Genomic DNA, 26,227 nt, shown 5'->3' with positions numbered 1-26,227 from the left:
AGAAGATTCATTAAATTCTCATCCTGGAAACGACTAGTTATAAGTATAGCTAAGATCTTACACTTCGTCAACTATAAAAACAACGAACCTACTTCTGTAGAGGATAGAAAAGAAGCAGAATCAAAGATTATCCAGATTTTGCAGTCAGAAGTGTACAAAAGTGAACTACAGTGCATTAGACATCACAGGCCTATACCAAAGTCAAGTACCTTAAGGTATCTCAACCCCTTTTTGGACAGTTCCGGTCTAATAAAGGTTGGGGGTCGCTTAGCCCAGGCCAAACTTAAGTTGGGAGAGAAACATCCTTACATACTGCCGGCTAAACATCATATCTCACTACTCCTCATAAGACATTATCATGCTAAAATATATCACCAAGGCAGACACTTCACAGAAGGAGCAGTGAGAAGTGCTGGAATTTGGATAGTGGGAATGAAAAGGTTGATCACTAAAGTTGTTAATGACTGTGTTATTTGTAAAAGACTTAGGGCTGAACATCCCCATCAAATCATGGCTGACTTACCAAGGGATCGTGTCACTATACAACCACCATTCACCAATGTTGGTGTCGACATTTTTGGTCCATGGGAAATAGTAACTAGAAGAACAAGAGGAGGAGTAGTAAACAATAAAAGGTGGGCAGTAATGTTTACTTGTCTATCCTTACGAGCTGTTCACATCGAACTTGTAGAATCCATGGATTCAACATCATTCATCTATGCTCTACAACGTTTTTTCGCAATTAGAGGTCCAGTGAAACTTCTGAGATCGGACTGTGGTACGAATTTTAAAGGCGCATGTAAAGATCTAGAATGTCCAGAGAGGTCTGTGTTAGATCCAGATGTTCAAGTATTCCTCAAGCAAGAAGGTTGCAAATGGCTATTCAATCCTCCACATGCATCTCACATGGGGGGAGCATGGGAAAGGATGATAGGTATCGTCAGAAGAATTCTTGATGCCATGTTGTTAAATGTTACCATTCTTACTCACGAGATTCTCGTCACCCTTATGGCAGAAGTGATGTCTATAATTAACAGCCGTCCTCTAACACCAATATCAACAGATCCAGAGGATCCAAATGTGTTGACACCAGCGACCTTGTTGACCTTCAAGACACCAGAATGGAAAGACATTACTATTGCAGCAGAGCTGAAGAACATCCATCGTAAACAATGGCAGCAAGTGCAATCATTAGCCAATACATTTTGGAAACGATGGAAAAGAGAATATCTGCCTCTACTTCAAAGAAGATCCAAGTGGGAGCAAGTCCAAGAGAACCTTCGCATAGGCGATATAGTTTTGATGAAGGAAAAGGACACGCCTAGAAGAAAGTGGCCATTGGCAGTAATAACCCAGGTAATTCCAGGTGGAGACCATCAGGTACGTAAGGTAAGAGTGAAGACTACAAAGACAACAGGATCCAGAATATTAGAGAGGCCGATCACAGACCTTGTATTAATGTTTCACAGGAATGAACCCATAAGCTAGTGCGACCATAATCTGCATTAGATTAGTTAATAGTTGATATTTTGTGTTAGTTATTTGTTATTAATAAGGGGGTAAAACTTATTAATAAGTTTTAGGTGGGGAGTGTCATGCCACGAGGAGGCAAAACATTACCTGCTGCCCTGTCTCTTTAAGATTCGAAAGGGGCAGAGCTTAGCCTTGGCTCCTGCCAGCCTGAAATGGCAGTTATTTTTGTCAGTTAGAATTTGTCAGTTGGTGAGGCACTGGAAGGAAGTGTAGGAAGTAAAAGGATCACAGAAATTCACGTCATGTTGGAACTGTATTCAAATTAGATTAAAAAGCCACAGACTACAGCAATAGAGAAAGCCATGTCAACACTGCATTGAAGTCATCTCAAAGATACAAAGAATCCAATCATTCCAAGACCTTATACTCTGTGGCAATATCTATCCAGAACTGCATAGACTCAAAGATTTCTTTCCTCACAAGAGACTTCATAGTGGCAACAAGAGAAAAAGAGATCAATTTTGTCTATTAATAAAATATTTTGTTTCACAACTACAGTCTCCAATCTGTCCTTCGTGCTATGAGTCCTTCCAGTTCATTTAATTAAGCATGGAGGCAGAACACCCCCCCCCCCGAAATGTTCAACTCCCCCCCCCCCCCCCCGAAATTTTTTTCTGGCTACGGCCCTGCTCACACTAATCAAACAAAACTTCCCAGAAGACATCACAGCCCTGTTTCACCATTGCCTCACCACCAGCTACTTTCAGTGGGACAATGGATTCTATGAACAGAAAGATGGAGTGGCCATGGGGAGCCCCCTCAGCCCAATAGTAGCAAATTTCTATATGGAACACTTTGAAAAACAGGCCCTAGAAACAGCACCAAAAAAGCCAACTGTTTGGTTCAGATACGTAGATGACACCTTCACAATTTGGAGCCATGGAGAGGAAGAACTCAGCAGGTTCCTGGACCACCTTAACAGCATCCACCCAAACATCCAATTCACCATGGAAAAAGAAAAGGAAGGAAAACTGCCATTTCTAGATGTTCTGGTCATCCGCAAACCCAATCAACAATTGGGCCACACAGTTTACAGAAAACCTACATACACAGATAGATACCTTCATAAAAACTCCAACCATCACCCAAGTCAAAAAAGGAGCACAATCAAAGCCCTGACAGACCGTGCACAAAGAATCTGCGAACCTCACCTCCTCCAAGGTGAACTCAACCACCTAAACTGGGCTCTACAGGCCAATGGATACTCCACCACAGACATCAGAAGAGCTGCAAGGCAAAGAACAAGCCATGAGAGTCAAGACAAAGATCCACCCAGATGAAAGGTGTTCTTACCATACATCAAGGGAACCACTGACTGCATAGGCAAACTGATGAAGAAGCACAACCTACAAACTATCTACAGACCCACAAAGAAAATCCAACAAATGCTACGGTTAGCAAAAGACAAGAGGGATCCTCTCTCCTCCGCAGGAGTCTACCGGATACCATGCAGCTGTGGACAAGTATACATAGGGACCACCAAACACAGCGCCCAAACAAGAGTCAAAGAACATGAAAGGCACTGCAGACTAATTCAACCAGAGAAATCAGCCATAGCAGAGCACTTGATGAACCAGCCTGGACACAGTATATTATTTGAGAACACAGAAATACTGGACCACTCCAACAACTATCATGTCAGACTACACAGAGAAGCCATTGAAATCCACAAGCATGTGGACAACTTCAACAGAAAGGAGGAAACCATGAAAATGAACAAAATCTGGCTACCAGTATTAAAAAACTCTAAAATCAAAACAATAGATGGGAACCAACACTCTAAAGGCAGAGGAGTCCCAAGGACGGCTATTGACTGAACAAAGGATGCCCCCCCAGGCAAGAGACAAAAACCTTTCCAATGCTAATTAGGGTGTTTAACTGAAACATTAATGCTGGCTTCCCAGTGACAAAGGACTCTTGCCACACCCTGGACTCTCTACAGATATATATTTTTTCCTTTCCTTGCCTAGTTTATCCATACCTCACAACCTCTGAGGATGCCTGCCATAGATGTGGGCGAAACGTCAGGAGAGAATACTTCTGAAACATGGCCACACAGCCCGAAAGACATACAACAACCCCAAATGAACTCTCCAATTCCTCAGTCCTTGATCAAAAGATAGTGATTTATTTGTTTGGGAGAAAAAAGCAGACAGGAGCAGTCCTGGTCACAATGACTGGGAGAATTAAAAAGCAGAGCTTTGGAAAGTTGTACAGCCAGTACAGGCCTTTATCTCCACTGGCTGCCAATAACTTTCCAGTCCCAATTCAAAGTGCAGGTTATGACCTACAAAGCCCTCAACGATTCGGGTCCTGTTTATCTTCGCGACTGTATCTCCCCCTATGAACCAACGTGGGCTCTTAGATCTTCCAGGGAGGCCCTTCTCTTGCTCTCGCCTCCATCACAAACACAGTTGGTGGGGACGAGGGAGAGGGCCTTCTCGGTGGTGGCCCCAATGACTCTGGAACTCTCTTCCCGGGAGATCAGATTAGCCCCCACCCTGTCCACTTTCCACAAAGACTTGAAGACGTGGATGTTTCAATGCGCTTTTGAACAATAGACCAGTTGTAATTTACTATTATCCTGTCTAAATTGTTTACTGCCCTGATCTCTAGCACTTTATTCCGACTCCTGATTTTATTGTCCTGCATTTTGCACATGCCTGCCCCTCCCTTTAATTTTAATAGTCCCACCTTTCAGTTTTGATACCTGCTGTTGTATTTTATGAAGTTTTATTTTATTTACTGGTTAATTGTTTTAATGATATTCTTGTTGTGTTTAACTTTTATCTGTTTGACCTCTGAGCTTGGTCCCCATGTGAGCTGCTCCAAGTCCCTTCGGGGAGATAGAGGCAGGTTATAAAAATAAAGTTATCATTATTATTAGCCAATAACAAATAGGGCACTTGGGGACAAACAACAATGTGTACATGATGCAAAGATTTATGTGTCAGCATCAGCTCTTTGAGCCGAACCCAGAAACAAGCCAGGAGAGAAGGAAATTGTTTTAACACTACTGAGATACGATTTCACCAATCTATTTGCTAGTTATATGGAAGGCATCTGACCAACCTGTCCATTCTGGCAGACTCCTGGGTGGAGATCAGTCTTGGAGAAATGGAAAGCAGTCATGAAACTATTGCATGCTGTCCTAACCATAGGTGTGAAAGCTTATTTATTTCACTTCAAACTTCCAAAATCACACTTCTCCTGAGAGCCACCCACCAAGTGTATCTGTCATGAAGATCATGGAGAGTTTCCATGACAACACTGCTGTGCGCAGTACTGGCGGGGGCTACCACTGGTGTGTGAATGCTGTCTACGTGGCAAAGCATTTGACACAACTGATGGTCATACATTGTGGCTTCTTTCCTCCACCCCATAAATGCATTTTCCATTGGACCCTATGTAAGAACTGGCCTTGATTAATTCAGATTTCCCCATGTCCTCATTCAGTACACATCCTCATGATCTCATCACTTCATGAAAAAAAGAACTGGCATTTTAATTATCTCTGTGTTGCTTCTACCATAAACTCCATTAATTACAGTCTATGCAATTTATATACAATGGTCATCCTTCCACATTTGAAGTTCTGATTTTTATGAATTTGATTTACCATGGATTTTGTTCAAAATGTTTCACTAAGAATCTCTAGATCTTCTAATGTGACTCTATGGTCAATTCTTTCAGTTGAGCTAGAAGATCTAGAGATTTTTTAGGAGAACACCTTTCTAGGAATCTCTTGGTCCTCTAATGCAATTCAATGGTCAGTTTCCAGCAGAAGTTGACCATAGAGTTGTGCTAGAAGAACTAGAAATTCCCAGGGAGGTGTTCTCTTAGGTTTAAAAAAATTATTTCTTTATCTGTTTTTTACTTTCATGGGGATACCATGCCCTTAACCCTAGTGAATGTGGAGAGCTGACTGTACTAACTCCTGCTTGAAAAAAGAACAAAACAACGTAAGAACATTGACCTCCCAGCACCCAGCCAATCCACTTAACTCTACATTACAAATGGTCCAAAACATTTAGGAATCTAATTGACTCAAATGCCAGTTTTAAAATATTAAGGGTGCGTGACTTAGCAATTTCAATAAATGAATTAAGGTGCTGTGTTTGAAGAATGTCTCCCCTCTGCAGTTCTAAAAAGCCCAGTTCTCTCCCTTGCATCCATTTAAACACAATAATGTGAAGGCATATACATTCCCAAAAATATAATTGGCACTTTGGGCAATTGTAAATGGTACCTTTTCTTTTTCTGGCAGTGAAGGCTGTTGGTGGTCTCTATTATGAAAGGTTTCTGGAGCATCAGTGAGTTCTTCTGAGTCCGGTAGCAGATGGGAAGTGGCTAAAGAGTCTTGGCAGACTCTGGAAGACAGCTGGGTCCCACAGCTCAAATATGGTTCTGTGTAGTTCAGACTTTAAATATACACTGGCCCCTTGTGGGCTATGTGGTTACATCCATTTCTGCAGGTTCAACAGTTCCATGTACTTGCAGTATAAAAAAGACAAACCCTCCAGGCAAAACCAATAGTTACCTAAAAGCGAAATGCTACATGTCTCAGACAGTGCCCTAACACGGTGTGACTTTCCCTCCTTCAACTCACATGTAAGCCCGCAATGTGCTTATCAATGTTAACAAAATTTATCCATGCTGACAAATATAATGAATATAAAGTGGCTCGTGCTTGAGACATGTGAAAAGGACATGACAATGACAAATCTTAAGTTGGTTTTATTTAATGTATAGCCCACTTCTCTTCCAGTATAGAACTCAATGTGTGGCTTATAGCAATGGGCATACGAAAGTTGTCTTTAGGTACTTATTGGGGAGGGGGGGGATCTACAGAGGTAAGACATGTGCAGCTTACTCTCTGTTCAATTCACTTTGGAAAGTTACTTTTTTGAATGTCACTGACCTGGCTATGTTGGATGAGGAATATGAAGGACTTTATTCCAAAAAGTAATTTTCCTGAGCTCTAATTTTAAATTAGAGATATTACAAAGCTTCACTTACCAAATGTTATATGCTCATGACATTGCACATTCTCCCAAGGCAGAAAACTGCATGTTGTGGTAACACAATGTTGATTAAACTTATTGGGGTAGTGGTGGTGGTGGTGAGAACTTGGCACAGGAATGTTATTTTTGGCAGAGTCCCGTGTTATACTGTGTAGCTCTGTCTGCTCTTTTAGAAACATAACCATGAGAGGAGGGGACCCAACATCTCACATTCAGTCTTTGCAGCTCAGACTATCATGCCATAATAAAGACCTAAGTAGCTTTCCATTTCTTCCTTTCTTCAGTGAACATTTAATAAACCTCCTTCAGGTTGGAACCTTTTAAAAGCCTCCAAGGCATATTCCCCTCCTGCTCCTTTTAGAACTATGACCAGATAACTATGCAAAGCAGGAAGAGCACCTGACATTTTCTTTGTCAGATCCCCGGGGATGGATTATCACCAGAAGACTTTACCTTATAAGAGTAAAGAAGGTATCTTGGAGGTGCCACTGGGACTTGAACTCATGTCAGTCAAAATAAATAAAACCTTGACTCAGAGAAGCGGTACAACTTCTAAGGAGAAGATCTTTTTATAAGAGATATGCTGTTACAGGAACTGCCCCTCCCTCAAGTTTGTTCCTTTAAGTAGATTGCATGAAATACACACGCATGGAGAAACAGAGACGCTGCCAGGAGAGAGAGAGGCTGAAGGAGGCAGCTACAGAGAGAGCAAAATGAGGGCATTGACCTTCCAATAACAATTCTGCCTTTTCCCATGAAACTTCCCTTCAGTTCCCAAATTTTAAGCATTCCAGAAAGTGAGAGTGAAAATGAGTCACTGTATTGTTAAGAAATTAAAAGACTGAAGGAAAATGTTATTGGACAAAAGGAAAAGTCGTACTGGGGTGAGCAATGGCCTCATTTTATGTTTGTGTGTGTGCACATCCATGTTCACACCATAGCTATAGTCCTGGGCTACCATCCTTTCAATTTCAGATCTGTTATGTTCTTCAACAGAATCTGTATCCAGAAGATCCTATAAAATAAAATAAAATGTGAAGAAGGCTATGTTGATTTGTTCTAAGGCATAATATTTCTTATATACAGAGATTTATTTTTCTTTCCATAGGGAAGCATTTCAGTTTAGTTAAAAGCCATTTCATTTACCTCTTCTGGCCAAGTAAAATAGAACTACAGGAGCAAAAACACAGGGCAACTATTGAAGGGACTTCTAGAGCTTGCACTCATCCTTTATTTCTTGTGGTTTTAACTATGCATCATTCACTAGGTTTCCTTTAAGCTATTTTAATATAGATTGCTGTGTAGGCTATCTCTAGAGTTTATGACATAATGTCACTCATTTCCCTCTAGGAAACAGTCTTCTTTTACAGACTGAAATAGTCTTTTAATGACCCCCTTTTATAAAAGAAACCCCTTCCAATGGTCTCCCACTGACAGAGTGGTAAGACAGAAACAATATCATAATAATAATTTATTTGTTTGACCAGTCATATGACCATTTCAAAGTGCAACATAAATAAAAACAAGGCAAAAAGGATGGGAGGACAGGCAGCTGACCATCTGTTTGCTGACAAAATCTTATTTTCCTGATTCTTCTTCTTTCAGGAAATGTGCTCTTTTCTTGATAGCTTTCAGGGTAAAGAGGCTGACTCTAATTATGGTGGATCTTTCTTGTCCTTGCAAGAGGACTGTCAGAAGATCATTTCTGTTGTGAGACCTAAAATTAGATAGTAATGGATGTAAATATCTGTGTTGAAGTTCGGCATATGCTGGGCAGTCAATCAAAAAATGTTCGATGTCTTCTACTTTTTGATCTCCCCAGACACAGAATCTCTCATTTCTTGGGATGTTACAGTAGCGACCAGTTTGCATCATAATACCGAGTTGTTCAAACCTGGCCCTGGTGTATATTCTTCTTAAGGGCAATGGAACTGGAATAGTCAGATAGTGTTCTAAATGAGTATTCATTTTGTGGGAGGCTAAAAACTTTGTGGCAGAAGACCTACCTATACTTGCTAGGTCCAATTGAGCATAGATATCATGAGTGCGTTGCATGAGTACTTGTTTTGCCCTAGATCCTAGACAGAAACAATATCATGTGATAGGTCCGAGGCATAAACACTGTATTCCTGCTTTAGTTGTGATTGCTCACGAGATAAAATTTTATATGTATTAGTCCAGTGCTTTTAATTTTTTTCCATAAATGATTTGGATTTAGATGTGAGCAGTGAATTAGAAAAGTTAATGCACAGTTCAAATGTGCTAAGCTGTACAATAAAGGAAAAGCCAACTCACCTTTCTTAACTTTCTAAGATCTACAGAAATAATCGCAGGAACATCTCAGCAAGCAAGAGTCCAAAAGTGATAGGCTAAAATCCAGAATCTCAATCCATGGATGAGACCGGATGAGAGACTCCCTCCTGGGCACACAGAAGACTGGGCGACATGGAAGGCAGTGAACAGACTGCGCTCTGGCACCACGAGGTACAGAGCCAATCTTCAGAAATGGGGATACAAAGTGAAGTCTGTGGCATGCGAATGTGGGGAAGAGCAAACCAGAGACTGCTTACTACAATGCGGTCTGAACCGTGCCACATGGACAATGGAGGACCTTCTCGTAGCGACACCAGAGGCACTCCAAATGGCCAGCTTCTGGTCAAAGGAAATCTAGTATAAAGCCAAGTGTTTAACTTTGTCTGTGTTTCTAAATGCATTACAACTGTACTCTCGGTTTCACTTCTGATACAATAAATAAATACCTCACTTATAAAGGATAACCAATCTGACCATGAATGTGTCTAGTTTACCCCCAAAGAGCCATCTGAATTTGGTGGGCATCACTTGTGATAACAAATTTCACTTTAAAGCACTCCTTTTCTGTATTTTGCATTTCTCACTATTCAGATCTGCTGGATGAGGCTCGATACTAATATTAATAGAAACAGAGCACATTATTATTTTCTTTTTCCCAGTTCAGGACTGAAGCCGGCTTACTGCAGATTATGACTTTCTGCATGCCACAGAGAATTTTATAAACCCTCATGAAATTCTCCTTTACTCATCCTTTATACAAATGAAATAGCTCCAAATAGCTATGTGCATTGGGAGTTGCTACAACCACATTGATTTCTTTTCCTTTTCCAGCTCTATGCCAGCTGTTTGGTTACTTTTGAGACAGAATAATTTGAAATTGGATTCATTGAGATTTTGCCTCTAGCTTTAGTACTTAGTTAAGTAGCAAAAATAATATCAAAATGTTTGAAACATGATATTGTAATTGCAATTATGAGTTGTTTAAATATAATTGAATATTTTAGCTAAGAAATCATAAAAACATTTAGTCTTATTATTATTATTGGATGGATGGTATCCTTGAAGTGACTGGTTTGACCCTGAAGGGGCTGGGGGTGGTGACGGCCGACAGGGAGCTCTGAGGTGAGCTAGTCCATGAGGTCACGAAGAGTTGGAAGCAACTGAACGAATAAACAACAACAATGTTACTATATCTATCTATCTGTCAAAGTATGTATGTATGTATGTATGTATGTATGTTGGTTGGTTGGTTGGTTGGTTTGCTGGTTTGTTCCACAAAGGCTCCTATGTGGCTTGATGATTTGACCCAAACTTCACAGAGATCCTTCATTATCCAATGTAAAATAATTGAGGGGTTTGAACTTAAAAAAAACACCAAATACTTCTTTTGTGCCCAGAGCAGAAGGAATGAAAATGATTGTCCATAGCAAGGTGAAGTGGCCCTCTGTCATGTGAGTGGGAAATAAAGGGAGTGAAGTAGATTGGCTGTTTCTTGGTGATGTATGTATAAGGGGGAGAGGGGGGAGGGAGGGAGGAAAGAAAAAGAGAAAGAAAAGTGAAAGAAAGGAAGAAAGGAGAAAAAGAAGGGAAGGAAGGAAAAGAAAGGAAAGCTCATTTATGAGAAGGCTAAAACTTCACCAGTCTCAAGAACCTCACTCTTAACACTTTTCCATTATGACATTCTCTGCTTCCAATTCTTTGACTGTTATTGAACCATAAGAGCATCCCTTTTCTTATCCCACAATCTCTAAGTTTATTCAGGAGCTATTACTAACGAAACAAGTCAAATCCTTTAAAACAGAAATGTGTTGATGAGTTACAGCATTTAGAAGAGCTTGCACAAGCATCCTCATGGGATAAGTGGTTTGTGTGGCTGCAAAACAGAGGCCATGACAAAAGAGTTATTTATGTACGAGTACTTCCTTACTCGTTCCTCTCACAAGTCCACCTTCTCTTACTGTGCCTTTACAAACACCTAGCCAGGCTCAGAGAGGGAGCATGACAAAATATTCACAGGATCAATTTGCTACATCATGAATGTAGTTCAGAACTGTATATAAGAACATTCAACTGCTGTGTTGCTCATGGGAAGGAAGTGTCTCTGGGACTATAATGCAATTTCTAGCCAGCAAACCTCTCCAACTAAAATCCAGAAGTCATTTATTCCCAATCACTAGCAAAACACTAAGAAATGTTATAGTGACAGGAAGTCTAATCTGTCAGTGAGACCAAGTATTGGGTTAGAGCAGTGGTTCTCAACCTGTTGGTCTCCAGATGTTTTGGCCTTCAACTCCCAGAAATCCTAACAACTGGTAAACTGGCTGGGATTTCTGGGAGTTGTAGGCCAAAACATGAGGGGACCCACAGGTTGAGAACCACTGTCTTAAGACATATGTTTAGCTGAAGGCTAAAATATCTGGGGACCTACAAGTTGAGAACCACTGGGTTAGATTTGTTTAAATAGGTGATGGAACTGGCCCTGATCTGGTCCATGGGGGAATCCCTGAGCCAATCTGAGTGACTTGGCTCTCCAAACAGGAAGCACAACTGAAGAGATGGTTACAAGCCTTTCTCCCATTCTCCGTGACCCACAGGACACGTGTGGACCCCTTAATAAGTTGAGAATCTGGCCACAATGACATGAAAAGCAACTTGCTCCAGTGGTTTCTTTCTTCGACAGCTACATTGTAGGTACTGGTCTTTTTTAACTGAGCAAACATATAAGGCATTAAAAACATTATTTCAGTATGAATCCACTTGTATCCTTTAATGCAGAGGCTCAGAAGGTCTTATGATATACACAGTATCCGGTAGTTTAAAATGTAAAAACAATCCATCAGGAAAAAAGGCAAAAAAGTTACTTTTCAAGCTTAGTAAACATACATTACAGACTTCAGCAAGACATTTATCAAAGAGTTTCACACTGTACTTGGATCTAGTAGCAATTTTGCTGTTTGTAAATAGCAAATCTGATAATGATGTTTTTAAAATTCTGTAACAAATGGAGCTACTGATCTTATTTACAGTATAAATAGGCCTTTTGGAGTGAAGACAACAATGTCCCGTCACATGTTGAAGAAAAGCAGTATCTTAGCTCTTAAATGCAAAATAAAGCAATATGAAAGTAAAACTATATATATTTATATATGTATAAATATATCTTCTACTTCAAAATTTCCAGGCATTTCTTCTCTGGAATACATACGATTCTGGTTAGAGTTCTGTTGTTTTACGTTATAACAAATGATTCTAAATCCTTATTCTTCAGCTGCTGCTCTCGAAAACTGCTTTTCATACAAGCTCATGACATGGTGGACGAACTGATACTGTTCAGAAGTTTGGATCATTCCACCTCTGGAAAGAGGAATAGAAGAAAAAGACTGCAAATCAATACCATTTCTGCATCTCTCAGGGATTCACAATGAAAGCAGTAAAATAACTCCAGACAGTTAGACCGAACATTAAAATCTAATGGTTTTAACTGCAGGGTTTTTTTTTCTGAGAAAAAGCACTTTGGAGTGAACTCTTGAACACATCACATACAAGATCCATAGTTCTATATGCTTCTGATAAAATAATCTTAACATGGAAATAAACCTATCATGTTTGGTAAAAACAGTGAATGAATCAGGATCAGACTAAACTCATCAGGAAAAAACTGCATTTAGGATGTAGGATCCGTTTGGAAAATACATATTTGAGTCTGAACACAGACATAAAATAAAAAATGGTTATGAAGAGAGGGGGCACGAATCTATTAAAGACTGAACCAGCCATGACACTATCACATTCGGGGTGAACATTTTCAGTCTTTCTGTGTGTATTTGTGTGTCCTTAATTCTCCATTTTTACACCTCCCTGTACTGAGAAAGCAAGTTCATATGGAAGAAAATCTTTTTCCAGATGTGTCAAGTCTCTTAAACTCAGATCACTTTGTTTTGATAACAACAACAACAACAACAACTTTATTTATAACCCACCCTATCTCCCAGAGGGGACTCAGTGTGGTTTTGTGTGAGCGAACACTGAAACAAAGAATAGGCTACTTGTCATCTGTGATCGTACAGTCCCGGTAGAAATGTAACTCACTAATTATTCTCCATATGTAAACTGACTTCTAGGGATTTTCCAGCTGTTGACATCCCGGGTTTCTGGAAAGGTGGGGAATTCTCCCTTGAAAATGAAGATGCTTTCTCCTTGGGCACCCTGTGGTCCAGTACCACTGAGACCACATTACATGTTAACTTCAGAAATAATTAGTGTGCTCTTAAATTATCCCGTCTTAACGTAAATGATCCTATCGAGAGTAAAAAACCAAGCAGCATTTCCAAGTCCTGCAGTCAGCTCCATCTGAACATCTCTTTCAAATTATTGTTACCAATATAGCTTTAAAATAAACAATAATTAGGGACTATAAGAATATAGCAAAATGGATGATTTCTGTGGTTATAATCATTCATGTCTGCACACCCATTCCAAAAACAAACCAGAAATAGACCGCTACCTTACTGTGATGAAGGCAGACAAACCCGCAAATGGAAACAGCAGCACTTCTCTACCGCCTTGCAATACCCTGGAATAAATACTGCTCACGTCTGCTGGCTAATTCTCCCAGAAGGCTCCTGCCATTTGCCAATTGGAGAAGCTAATTCAAGTCTAAATAAAAGAGCCCACTCTTCTCTGACTGATTGCTATCCCTTGCACACGAGCCATTCCTGGCAGAGCAAGAAGAGGGTCTTATGTGCTTCCCCCCTATTTCTGCGGTGCAAATAAAGAACAAGGCATCAGGTGCAAGTTTCTGTATCCCGAAATTTAAGTTTGGCCAGTGACAACTAAGTGCAAATGGTCTATGGTGATTTATGATATTCTGCCCTCAGATACATTTGTGTGACACCATCTCTGCTAAACAAGTCCATCCTGTTCTCTTGGGCTTGCTTTTGAGCAAGGTTTACCTTAAGCCTTTTCCTTTGCTGCATAGCTAGAAATGTGGGGATGGAAGGAAAATAAAGCAAGGCAGAAATCTTATTTTAGAGCACCCACATTTTGTCCCCTGCCCCACCAATACCAGGGAAGGCAGATGGTCCTCATTTAATGTGTTGCTGTCTTGCTTGCATACAGCAAGTATGCACAGAGCCACGCTTCCTTTTCTTTTCATTGCCTGAAGTGCATCTGCTGTGGGGGAAGGAGGGCAAAGACTTGTCTGGCTTCCATCTCTCAGCAACTTGGAGGTGGGGAATTGACAAGAATGTCTTATTCAACTTCCCACTGAGCACAGGAATTGCTCCTCCCTAGGTTCACAAAGATATTTACTTTTCCATGAAATACTGTCTCCAGATTCTACCCATCAAAAATATTAGATCAAAAACATTGTTTCTGATGTCTGGGTCCCTTGAAAGAAGACACTGGTTAATTTTTTAACCAGTGTCTTTTTCTCTCACTCAAACCAAAAAGAACTTTGTTTTCTTTTTAAAACAAGCAATTTTCTGCATTTGTGTGTCTCTATATACCTATAATTAATAAATAAACTGGGTTGTTGTGTGTTTTCCGGGCTATTATTATTATTGTGTGTTTTCAACAACATAATAAATAAACTTTACTTTATTTAATATATTCAAACATCTCATTACCTATTTTCCTATGCCACACCAAATTTACACTTTGAAATCCCAGAAGATATTGCAATATGCATTCAGGAGCATGTCTACCCAGAAACAGTCCCACTATGTTCAGTGAGGCTTATTTTCTAATAAGTGTACTCGGGCCTGAAGCCATCATAAGAAGTGAACTCACATGGGACAAACTGCATGGACTGAACAGAAATCCAGTACTATAACCCTGTCTTGTGGCTAGAAAGGAGATGGTGGCGGGGTACAAAAATAAAATTATTATTATTATTATTATTATTATTATTATTATTATTATTATTATTATTATTATTAGATCCAAACTCTTTGGGGATAGTATGAGGGCTGTACTTTTGACTTTGCCCTTATTTCACATGTGTTCTTTCTTTGAATGTGCAGGAATGTATGGAGACTATTTTTAACACAATTTCTCGTCTTCCTGGTACAGGTGAAATGCTACATGTGACCACTAGATGGCAACACACCTAGTACAGTGAGCCAGTAAATGTGTTGCATGCATCCCCTTTTCCTAAGAACTGAAGCTTGGGGCTACACTCAAATGTTTCAGCTGGAGGACAGGAATGCTTTTGCCTGTCAAATGTATCAGTACATCTGAAAAGTGTATTTTTTGTAGATATGTTTTACATATGGTTATCTAAAGTCGCAGATTCATAGAATCTTAGGCCATAGATACACGGACCATTGAATGAAGTTTCAAACTTTTTTTCACTTTGCAGAAAATTGCATAGGAAATCCTGGAACCAGTTTGAGGCCTGGATGATAACTACACAAACTATAGAGCACTGATGCACATTAAGAGCTTTCTTTTGTGAGCTTTGCGAGAGTTTGTCTGGCCATTTCAGTTTAAATCAAGTTTGAACTGCATTAAATTGTGAGTGTAAATGGGCCCATAGAGTTGGAAGACACCACCAAGGATCATCCACTTCAAGCCCTTGCCATACGGGAATAACCAAAGTACACCCATTCAGTCTCTGCTTAAAAGCCTCCAGAGAAGACTCCTCCACACTCCAAAGCAGCATATTCCATTTACAAACAGCTCTAAGCATCAGGAAGTTCTTCCTAATGTTTAAGTGGAATCTCTTTTCCTTCAGTTTCAATCCATTGCTCCACGTAATAATCTACAGGGCAGCAGAAAATAAGCTTTCCCCCTCCTCAATGTGACATCCTTTCAAATATTTAAACATGGCTATCATGTCCTTTCTCAGCTTTCTTTTCTCCAAGCTAAACACCCACAGCTCTATAAGCTGCTCCTCATAGGGCTTGGCTTCTAAACCTTGAGCATTTTGCTTGGATATCTCTGGACACAATCCAGTTTGACAATATTAGTCTTGAACGGTGGTGTTCAGAACTGGATGCAGTGTTACTCCAGGTGAGGTGTGACAGACGTAGAATAAAGTGATGAGAGCTGCCTTTCTATTTCTCTGACCCTGCCCATGGGCCACAAGGTAACTGTGACTTTCAAAGAAGTAGTGTGTTAGTGTCTTGCAGCATAAGAAGAAGGAACAGAGGAGGAGAAAAATGGAATGTAACACCATCTTTAATACTGTTTTTATTTTTGCATGACCTTTGTTGGAGATGAGCATTCTTCTTCAGATGCAAAACAGTTCCTCAGATACAGTATATTCACAAAAGCTCATTCAAAAAACCAAAAACAAAAACAAAACCCAGTCAGTCTTAAAGATGCTGCTACATTCTCTTTTCACCTCCTTCCCCTCCCTTTCTCTGTTCTGAGGACACCAGTTAGCAAAATAGGGTACATTTCACTGCATTCTTGACACATAATAGATGAAACGATGGTTTGCCCCTGCAAATTAGTATTTTGAAATTATGAAAATAATTTCATTTCTGTAGTCATTAAGTGGAAAAAATACATTTAAAAATCAGGTCTTAATCTTTTAAGGATGTAATTTCAAAAGACAAGGGTGCTCGTCTTGAAAGTGAAGCTAACAAGGAAGCTTTATACTTGTGCACCTAGCATCCACCTGTTCCCTAACATTCTCCATATAAATGATTTATCGTGGTAATCCACATCTGTCCTATGGAGTCCAAACCTCTTCATGGGCTAAAAAGAGAGAAACTCTTATAATCTCTGGTTCTCCAGAGTTGCAACTGTCCTTGTCTCACAGAAAAATGTTCCCTTACCTGTCTAGCCGTAGTTGGCAGGTTGTTCTGAGTATGTCAACCACACCTTCGTTCTTCCACTGTTTGCAGCAAATGCTGGTGGCAATGAAACAACCAGTCCTCCCAATCCCAGCACTGTCCAGAGAGAATAATAGAAAGTGAGCAGTGAAGGATCTACAAAAAGTGCAGCAAAGCTTTGTTATTAATTCAAACAAACCAATGCCAAAGGTCTAGAGGCATGAAAGCAATCTGGCTTTCTGAAAGAGAAAAATGCACTTCTTTATATTTATGTAACAAAAATATGGAAGCTAGGGTTAGACCTTTGGCTCAAGGTTTCCAGCATAATCTTCAATAATAAAAAGATGTCCAACCATGTGATATGGAATATTTTGATTACATTGTCAGAAAATTTCTTCTAGGGAGACACAAAACCACAGAGTATCATTAGCTATTTAGCCTGGCTATGTATATTCAAAGGAGCTAGTGGCAGTTAACAAAAGCGGACACAGATTTCTTGGTCCTTCCAACAGGTTGGGAGACTCCTTTAGTCAGAATGTTCTTGCACATCATGATCTTGTTCTCCATGAACACTAACGTTCTGGTCTTCTTGATTCTTCTAGCTTCTCGTACATTTTTTTATTTAGTCCTAAGCCACCAAAAAGAGTATGTGCTGGTTCTTCATTCCAGACTAGGTGGGTAACTGGACAGCAATGATCCCAAAATAGTATTGTTCCCCAGTTGATAAAGCTGTATGCACCCCACATACTAGTAGCCAGCATGGCATAGAGTTTGAGTATTGAACTGTGATTTTGCAGAACAGAGTTTGAATCCCGGCTAACATGAGAACTCACTTGGTGATCTTGGGCAAGTCGCATGTCCTTTAGGGGCTATCTATATGTGTCAGAAACAGCAGTGCTGATTCAGAGAACTTCAGTCTGCATGGCCAGCTGTCAATCTGATTTGGTGGATAGTGAGAGTCTGGACTTTGTGTCACTGAGCTAATCTGACCACGGGGTGGCGTCTGTACGGTGTCTATACAGCCTAGCAGTGCTGGAACCAGTCCATCACTCCTGCACCGCCAGCCTTACCTTCCCCCTGTTGATCTGACCTAGTAGCAAATAACAACCACAAAACTGGTGGTGGTGCCTGCTCAATGCTTACAGTGATGCTAGCCTGCAGTGATTCCATCCAGAGCAACAAAGCGATGAGAGGAGAGGGAGAAAGAAGGAAATACTTTCCCCCATTCCTCCCTTCCTTCTCCAATTGCTTTGTTGTTCTGGATGGAATTGCTGCCGGTGCCAAGTGACCACCACCCCCAGTTTCACACATGATGGTCACTGCTAAGGCCAGACAGACAAGGGGGAGGTAAGTGCCACCCGCTGTCCCTGGGCTCCTGAACCTGGGGAAAGTGGGATGGTGTCGTATACAGCCACATCCACTTCTGAATAGGAAGCAACACTACTGTTCCCACCAGCACAAAGTGTGGTTGAGCTCTGGAGATTTGGGGAAGTTCTCTAGCAGCCCATGATTTTTTTTTAACATGTAAGAAGGCTTTCTCTCGCATTAAGGCAAATGGACTGCATGCATCATGTGCATGCCCTGGAGCCCATTTGCCCCTGCACCAGCTCATTTGGTCTGTGTAGATGGGCTCTTAGTCTCTGAAAACCCTGTGATAAATTCTCACCTTGGGTGGTCATGAGTCAGGAATGAGCTGACCACAGAGCCTGTGGGTCACTATAGTAATTTGAAAAGCAGTTTAATGAATTGTTTTTTCCTGCCCATAATATGCTGTCCTCATTTAAGTGAGATAACAAACATTATTTGGACAAAGATTTCTAAACAACAGCCTTTACAATGAAAGATTACCATTCAGATTGGACTGAAATGTTACAGGATACAAGGCCAGACAGACGTTAGGTGAGCCATCTGGCTTCTGTCAGGCCTGATATGTCAACATGCCATTTTGAATAACAGAAACAAGGAATAACAATTACTCCTTGGTTCAACGACTGTCCTCATTCTGCATGTCTCAAGTCATGCTAGTAGTCTCTTGAATAAGATTCCATTCGTCATTGCTTAATTTTATTTATTTATTAATCTTTTACCAAAGACTGTTTTCCTTAGAGAAATAAGCACTATCTGTGTGCAGTAATTTCACCTGAATCTAAGGATTCTTTTTCTTTTTAAAAACCCATCAGTCAGAAACACTTCTTCCTTTTAAGAGGAATTGGTGATTGACTAGAGTTAGTTTTGTATCATATTTAAATTTGGGAACGATTTTTATTAAAGCTTTTAATGAAAAAAAATGAAAACCAAAATAAACAAATTAATTGCATGCTCTGCAATGGAGTAATTTTAGTTTTGGGTCAATTTCAATGTGCATTCTCCAGGAATATTTTCCTCATGTAAACAGTACAAAGGCTACAGAACATTATTTCTCTGGCTGGAATGGAGACCCTGGTAGTAAGAAACAGAGGGATTATACAAACTGAACATTCAGAGATCCAGATAAACAGCAATCTGTTAATATAAATCTAAACTGACAGTGAATTCAAATCCAAACAGCATGTTTTAGGAAACTGGTTGTGCCATTCCAGACAAATATGTTTTGAGATGAATCATGAGAAATTTTACATGCTAATGCTATCTAATGTGTTAATAAAGCTTATTACATTTGCATTTGTGGTTTTATGTTTGTGGAAAAGTACATCCTTCCCATCAACCCATAGGCTTCTTGTGCAAAGGACATCAGGTTTTAAAATTCCTTGGTCTTGAGTAAAGACATGAATGTTAATTGTGCATAATCAACTTTGGTCTCTTTTTGTACTACACATTTCTGAAGACACTTCCTGTGATCTGCATAAGACCTCAGTTGTCTTAGTTGCTACTGTCAATGTGTTTTGTCTTCAACAAGAATCTGTGCAATGGATGGGGATAAGAGAATCTGGTTATAATCAAATATCAGGAGAGCTCATGTCCAAATATTTTACCAGGTGCAGAGTTGTCCTGTCATGGTTCCCCATAAAATTTTATCCAGGCACTAAAGCACCAGACTAGAAGCAGGAAATATGTCTTAATAAGGAATAGAAGTGCATCATGCAGGGCTATTTTTTTTGCACCTCTGGTGGTCCTCAACCATCCCTTTAATGATAAAATGGGATGAATAGCCACTCCTGAGTCACCAGTGGCACTTTCACACTACAAAAATATAGCGTTATTATACCATTTTAACTGCCATGACAACATTCTGAAGAATTGTGAGGTCTGTAGTTTGGTGGGGCATTAAAATTCTCTAACTGAGAATTCAAAACCACCCTCCTTAACCTATGGGAGGTTCCTATGGCAATTAAAGTGCAAACACAGCATGATAACTGTGTAGTGCAAATAGGTCCTAGGACTCTCATGCACTGCTTAACAATCTCCATTCTTCAATGTGGAGTTTTGGTCACATACAATGCTGGACTTTTTTCTGTTTGGGAGGGCATTCTTGGCAGTCCCTGTAGCCTGTGGAAGATGCCCAAGGTGGAAAACTAGACCTGCAAATGTTGTCCACCCTGATGTATAAATGATTTTAAAACACAAGGAAACAGACAACTTGAGGAAGGGGGAATCCTATGGAAAAGCTGTGGATTCTCTTCTTCAATGAAATGTTAGTGGAGAGTAGCAACTATCTAAACATCTCTTTTTCTTTCCCCTGTGGTGCATAAAGTGAGTCTACCTGCAGTGAACTATGATAGGACCACTCTTCGCTTCTGTGCATTGCATGGCCTCTTCCACCTCCTGAACCAGCTGCAACAGGGGAGGTGCCTGATCAGGCGTCTTCTGGTCTGGCCATGACGTATACCAGAAGTGCTTCAAAACTCTTGTTTCTTCATCTTTCTGTTAAAACATTTAGGAAAAATGATGATGATTATTATTGTTATATTTATTTATACCCCACTTTATCTTCCCCAAAGGGGACTCAAAGCAGCTTAACATAAAAGCATCAGCAGAACAATTTAATGTATACAAATATGTGAACATTAAAACAGGATTAAATACAAACAGTATTAAAAATTTCCCTGTTAAAAATCATTGAAACAAATTTAAATTTGAAAACCACAGCACCCTTTGAATTGATCTTAAGAACCTTCACCTTTAAAAGCCTGTCTAAATAAAAAGGTTTTAGCCTGTCGCTGGAAGAACAGCAGGGAGGGGGCCATTCTGGCTTCCCTGGGCAGGGAGTTCCAGAGTTGAGGGGCAGCCACTGAGAAGGCCCTCTCTCTTATTCCCATCAACTGAGCTTGAGATGGAGGTGGGACTGAGAGAAGACCTCTCCTGAAGATCTCAGGACCTGGGTAGGTTTGTACAAGGATATGCGGTCAGCCAAATAGCCTGGACCTGAACTGTCTAGGGCCTGAAAGGTCATAGAATCATAGAATCATAGAATAGTAGAGTTGGAAGAGACCTCATGGGCCATCCAGTCCAACCCCCTGCTAAGAAGCAGGAAATCGCATTCAAATCGCATTCATAATCAGCACTTTGAATTGTGCCCGGAAACAGACTGGTAGCCAGCTAAGCTGCCAGGAGTTGTCCGCTCCCTGTAGCCAGCCTCAATGAGTAACCTGCTTGCAGCCTTTTGGACCTGGTGAAGTTTCCGAGCACTCTTCAGAGGCAGCCCCACATAGAACGTGTTACAGTAATCCAGATGGGATGAAAGTAAGGCATGTACCACCGTGGACAGATCTGGCTTCTCAAGATATGGGTGCACAAGTTTTAATTGTTCAAAGACTCTCCTGACTACTGCCGATACCTGGGCCTTAAGATTCAATACTGAGTCTAGGAGGACCCCAAACTGTGGACCTGTGTCTTCAGGGGGAGTGTAACCCCATCCAGCACAAGCTGAATCCCTATTCCCTGATTGTGATGACCCATGGGCCTTGTAGTCCTGCTCAGGACATTGTAATTCCTGATGAAGATGAAAACTTGGGTTTTTTACCCTCCCAGTCTGAACTGGATTCCTCTCAGCCAGATCTTTCCCAGGCAGATCTGGGAACCTTGCACCTGCAAGAAAGTTGTCTCCCAGAAGTATGTCAAACAAGCCCAGAACCTACTTCTCCCGTGTTCTTGCGCCGGGAGTTTTGTAAACAACAGAGAAGTTTGGAATCAGCTTCGCGCAGGAGTGCGAGGATTGCAGCTAAGAATGTGGCCAATTAAGACTGCTTCTCGTGAGAATCTTTGGGGAGTCTCACATCTGGTCTCAGAGTTTAGCTTTCGGTTCTGATTCCCAGAGAACTGCTTCGGCGGGAAAGTTAGACTCTATTTAGGTGTTTTACCCGCGTAGTAACTTCGCGGAGTCAATTCGTCAGCCGACGGAGCGAGTTGTGTCTGGACAGCGCGCTCCGATTCAAGCCTCGCTCCTGCTCAAGCCTTGTCTTGCTATCCAGCCTTCGCCTTGCTTCCCAGCCTTTGTTTATCTACGGACTTTGCCTTGTTTCCCAGGATCAATCCTTGCCTTGTTCCACGGATTTTATCAAGTATTCCACGGACCTTGTTCTTGTTCTTAGTACCTTGTTCCACGTTCAAGCCTTGTTTCAAGTATCAAGTTATTTCCTAGCCTCGCTCAAGTTTCATGGACTAAAGGACCTTGTCATCTCCCCTCACTTTGCTTGGCAAAGTGAGTGTTTCGGTTATTGGATTACAACTTTGGACCTTAATATTTCTTATTGGACATTGCTTTTTTGGACTAATTCTGACCTTTCCTGAAAGGTCTAATTCTGGACTATTTTCTACACTTGTTTTTATTAACTTTATATATTCCTACAATAAAGATATTAGATAGATTCTGGCCTCTGTGTATGGTTATTGGTGCTCTGCAGCCTGGGTCGTGACAGTTTGACTCCGCCACCCTAAGCACCAATTAACCTCGGCCAGAATGTCTACCGGAGTCGTACCTGGGCCGAGCGGCCAGCCGATTACCTACACCATCGACAAGGAAGAGGTGGACCGAATCCGTGATAAGCTCAATGCACAGGATGGAGAAATAAGGGGTTTGAAGGAACGCGGAGTTCGTCTTCCGGCCATGGCGTTGCCAACCAAGTTTACTGGAGAAGCTTCTAAGGTTCATGTCTTCCGTCGCCAATGTCAAGCTTATCTAGAGGCCCGTGCTGCCGAGTTTCCCCAAGAAGACATCAAAGTGGCATGGGTTTACAGTCTTCTAGACGGGCCAGCGGCCAGCTGGGCGACGGCACTGTTCGACCAAGCCTCTCCACACCTAAGATCAGCGCAACACTTCTTGGACCACCTCAAGGAGACTTGGGGAATCGAGGACAATTTGGAGGCAGCCGGTCACAAACTCCGTCGCCTTTTCCAAGGAGACAGACCTATGTCTCAGTATATAGCCGAGTTCCGAGTGCTGGCCCACAACACCGGCTGGAACGATGTAGCCCTCAGGGGACAATTCCGGGAGGGTCTCAACATTGAAATGCTGGAAGAAATCTCCAAGGTGGATCCTCCCCAGACCCTCGAGGCACTCATTGATCAATGTTTACGGGCTGAAGTCATGATTGCCAACAGGAAACAGTGGGTTCGAGGCCAGGGCAGTAGAGCCGGGGCAAAACCCCCCGCTCCCGCCAGCGTTCAGCCACGTCCGGTGTGGAGACCCCCACCGCCAACCCCATACCCCAGAGGAGGCGAGGAGGTGCCGATGCAGTTGGGCAATGTGCGTCCCAGACTAGATGCCGCCGAGAAGGCCCGTCGTCAACGCTTAAACCTCTGCTGGTACTGCGGGAACGGGGGCCACTTCGCCAGAGAGTGCCCAGCCAAAGGGAAGCCTGCCGCCCGTCTTGCGGCGGCGTCCTCCACGGAGACGAAGGCGTCTGAGCCGACTGGCACACAGCCGGCGGGGGAAGCCAACGACCGGGTGTAGAGAGGCTCGCCAACCCGGTCAAAAAATCCATCCAAGAGCCGCCAACCGGGGTCCTGTTCCTTCTCGTGGTCACATTATGGTCAGCAAAAAGGGGACCCGTCATGATCCACGCCATGATAGACTCTGGAGCTACCAACAATTTCATCGATAGAGAGTATGCCGACTCTCTGGGATTACAATATCATGATTTCAAAAATGCCCGTGTGGTGCAAGCCATAGACGGCCGTCCCCTCAAGACGGGCCCCGTAAGTCAGTGGTCGGAACCCACCAGGATGTGGATAAGGGAACATATGGAAGAGATTTCCTTCTTCGTTACCGAGGTCCCCCATTTCCCTGTGATTTTGGGAATTCCATGGCTGACTCTCCACGACCCTAACATCTCCTGGTCCAACAGAGAACTGCAGTTTGCTTCACCGTACTGCCAAAACCATTGCCTCGTAGCCAAGGTATGCCATGCCACAGACACCGAGCCCATCATCACCTTGCCAAAGAAGTACTCCGAGTATTGGGATGTATTCAATGAGAAAGAAGCCGAAAAATTACCCCCACATAGACCTTATGACTGTGCCATTGACTTGGTGGAGGGGGCCCCGATCCCGCGAGGGCATCTCTACTCCCTGACTGAACCAGAGCAAGAAGCTCTCAGGGAATTCCTAGAGACAAACCTTCGCAAGGGATTCATCAGACCCTCTCAATCCCCAGCCGCCTCCCCAGTGATGTTTGTGAAGAAGAAGTCAGGGGAACTACGCTTGGTGGTGGACTACAGAGCATTGAACAATATCACCAAGCGGAACAGCTATCCCCTGCCCTTAATCTCGGATCTACTGGATCGGCTTCGAGGAGCCAAGGTTTACACCAAGCTGGATCTTCGGGGGGCTTACAACTTAGTTCGCATCAGGGAAGGGGACGAGTGGAAGACCGCCTTCCAGACCAAATTCGGATTATTTGAGTCCCGAGTTATGAATTTCGGTTTATGCGGAGCCCCCGCAACGTTCCAGCATTTTGTCAATGACATTTTTCAGGACTATCTAGACAGGTTCTTGATAATCTACCTGGACGATTTTTTGGTGTTTTCCAGATCACAATCAGAACATGAGAACCACGTCAAAATGGTGTTACAACGATTGCGGGATCATGGACTTTATGCCAAGCTGGAAAAATGCGCCTTTGATCTACAAGAGGTAGATTTCCTTGGTTACCGCATCTCGCCTCTAGGGCTTTCCATGGATCCAGCCAAAGTTTCAGCAGTATTGGAATGGCGGGCGCCAACTAACAAGAAAGAGGTGCAGCGTTTCTTGGGGTTCGTGAACTACTACCGCAAGTTCATTCCAGATTTTGCCCGCTGGTCCGACCCCATCACTAGCTGCATCCGTGGAAAGCAGCCTTTCCGCTGGACTGATCAAGCAGAGAAAGGGTTCCAGCAACTAAAGAAACTATTCACCTCCCAGCCAATTCTACAGCACCCAAATCCTGGAACCCCTTTTGTGGTGCAAGCGGACGCCTCTGATGTGGCAATTGGGGCTGTACTCTTACAACCGGTGGGAGATCACCTCCACCCCTGTGCCTTTTATTCTCGTCAACTAACCACACCAGAGAGGAATTACACCATTTGGGAAAAAGAACTACTGGCCATAAAGGCAGCCTTTGAAACTTGGAGACATTGGCTAGAAGGGGCCAAATTTCCCATTGAAGTCCACACTGATCATCGTAATCTAGAACATCTTAGAACTGCCCGCAAACTAAATCAGAGGCAGCAACGTTGGGCTTTATTCTTTGAACGTTTCAACTTCCAGATCCATTATGTGACCCCAGCCCAAACCAAGCAAGCAGACGCCCTGTCACGTAAACCGGAATACGCTGCAGGACGCAAGGAGACCTTTGAATCCCAACTGCTACAACCTGAGAACTTTGCCACGCTCACGGTGGGGAACACCAAATCCATTCCCATTGGTTCAACTTCCCCTACTCCAGGACCCATCTGTGCTCAAGAAATCAGGGCTAGTCAGCAAGCAGATGCCTGGGCGCAGGACCAACTTCGCCAAGGTCTGCATTTCCCCTTTTCGCTTAAAGATGGGCTGCTCTGCTATAGAAATCATGTTTATATCCCACCCGGACCGGGCAGGGAAAAAGCGCTTCGTCTGTGTCATGACTGCAAACCAGCAGGACACTTCGGACTATTTAAAACTATGCATTTGATCCTAAGGGATTTTTGGTGGCCCAAGATCCGCAAGGATGTGGAAAAATATGTCAACACCTGCCCAGTATGCCAGCGCTCCAAGATACGAAGGGAGAAGCCCTCAGGGCTTTTACACCCCCTTCCTACCCCATCTCGCCCATGGGAAATAATTTCCGCGGATTTCATCACTGACCTACCACCTTCCTGTGGATTCACCACGATCTTAGTGGTGGTGGACCTTTTCACCAAGTTAGCCCATTTCATTCCCTGCGAAGGCCTCCCCACGGCCAAGGAAACTGCGGATCTATTTCTTCAACATGTTTTCAGACTACATGGGTTGCCCAAGAGTTTAGTCACAGACCGTGGATCTCAATTCACCTCTCGTTTTTGGAAGGCACTACAAAAACTATTGGGCATAGACTCTCGCTTATCTTCAGCTCATCATCCCCAAACAGATGGGCAAACGGAGCGCACCAATGCCACTTTGGAGCAGTATCTTCGCTGTTAT

At 42.3% G+C, this 26,227-nt stretch overlaps 2 protein-coding genes across 7 annotated transcripts in view; both read right to left on the bottom strand.

Annotated features, from left to right (window-relative positions):
• igsf22 (immunoglobulin superfamily member 22) overlaps positions 1 to 11,167 on the bottom strand; it is a 55,030-nt gene extending 43,863 nt beyond the window's left edge. The window contains exon 1 of the mRNA XM_003214750.4: positions 5,783 to 11,167. The gene's annotated coding sequence lies outside the window, so the exon portion shown is untranslated. The remainder of the gene's footprint in view (positions 1 to 5,782) is intronic.
• Positions 11,168 to 11,622: 455 nt separating this feature from the next.
• Positions 11,623 to 26,227, bottom strand: part of ptpn5 (protein tyrosine phosphatase non-receptor type 5) — an 88,506-nt gene continuing 73,901 nt past the window's right edge. For all 6 annotated transcript variants that reach the window (XM_062967656.1, XM_008107666.3, XM_062967655.1 and 3 more), the window contains 3 exons: positions 20,355 to 20,515; positions 16,658 to 16,771; positions 11,623 to 12,224 (listed from right to left, as the gene is read on the bottom strand). In XM_062967656.1, the coding sequence (XP_062823726.1) occupies positions 12,128 to 12,224; positions 16,658 to 16,771; positions 20,355 to 20,515 (372 nt within the window). In that variant the 3' untranslated portion in view covers positions 11,623 to 12,127. The remainder of the gene's footprint in view (positions 12,225 to 16,657; positions 16,772 to 20,354; positions 20,516 to 26,227) is intronic.

This window comes from Anolis carolinensis, chromosome 1 (assembly GCF_035594765.1).
Source record: "Anolis carolinensis isolate JA03-04 chromosome 1, rAnoCar3.1.pri, whole genome shotgun sequence".
Taxonomy (NCBI): domain Eukaryota; kingdom Metazoa; phylum Chordata; class Lepidosauria; order Squamata; family Dactyloidae; genus Anolis; species Anolis carolinensis.
Note: the sequence above shows the minus strand (reverse complement) of the source record. Positions and strands in the feature narration are given on the sequence as shown.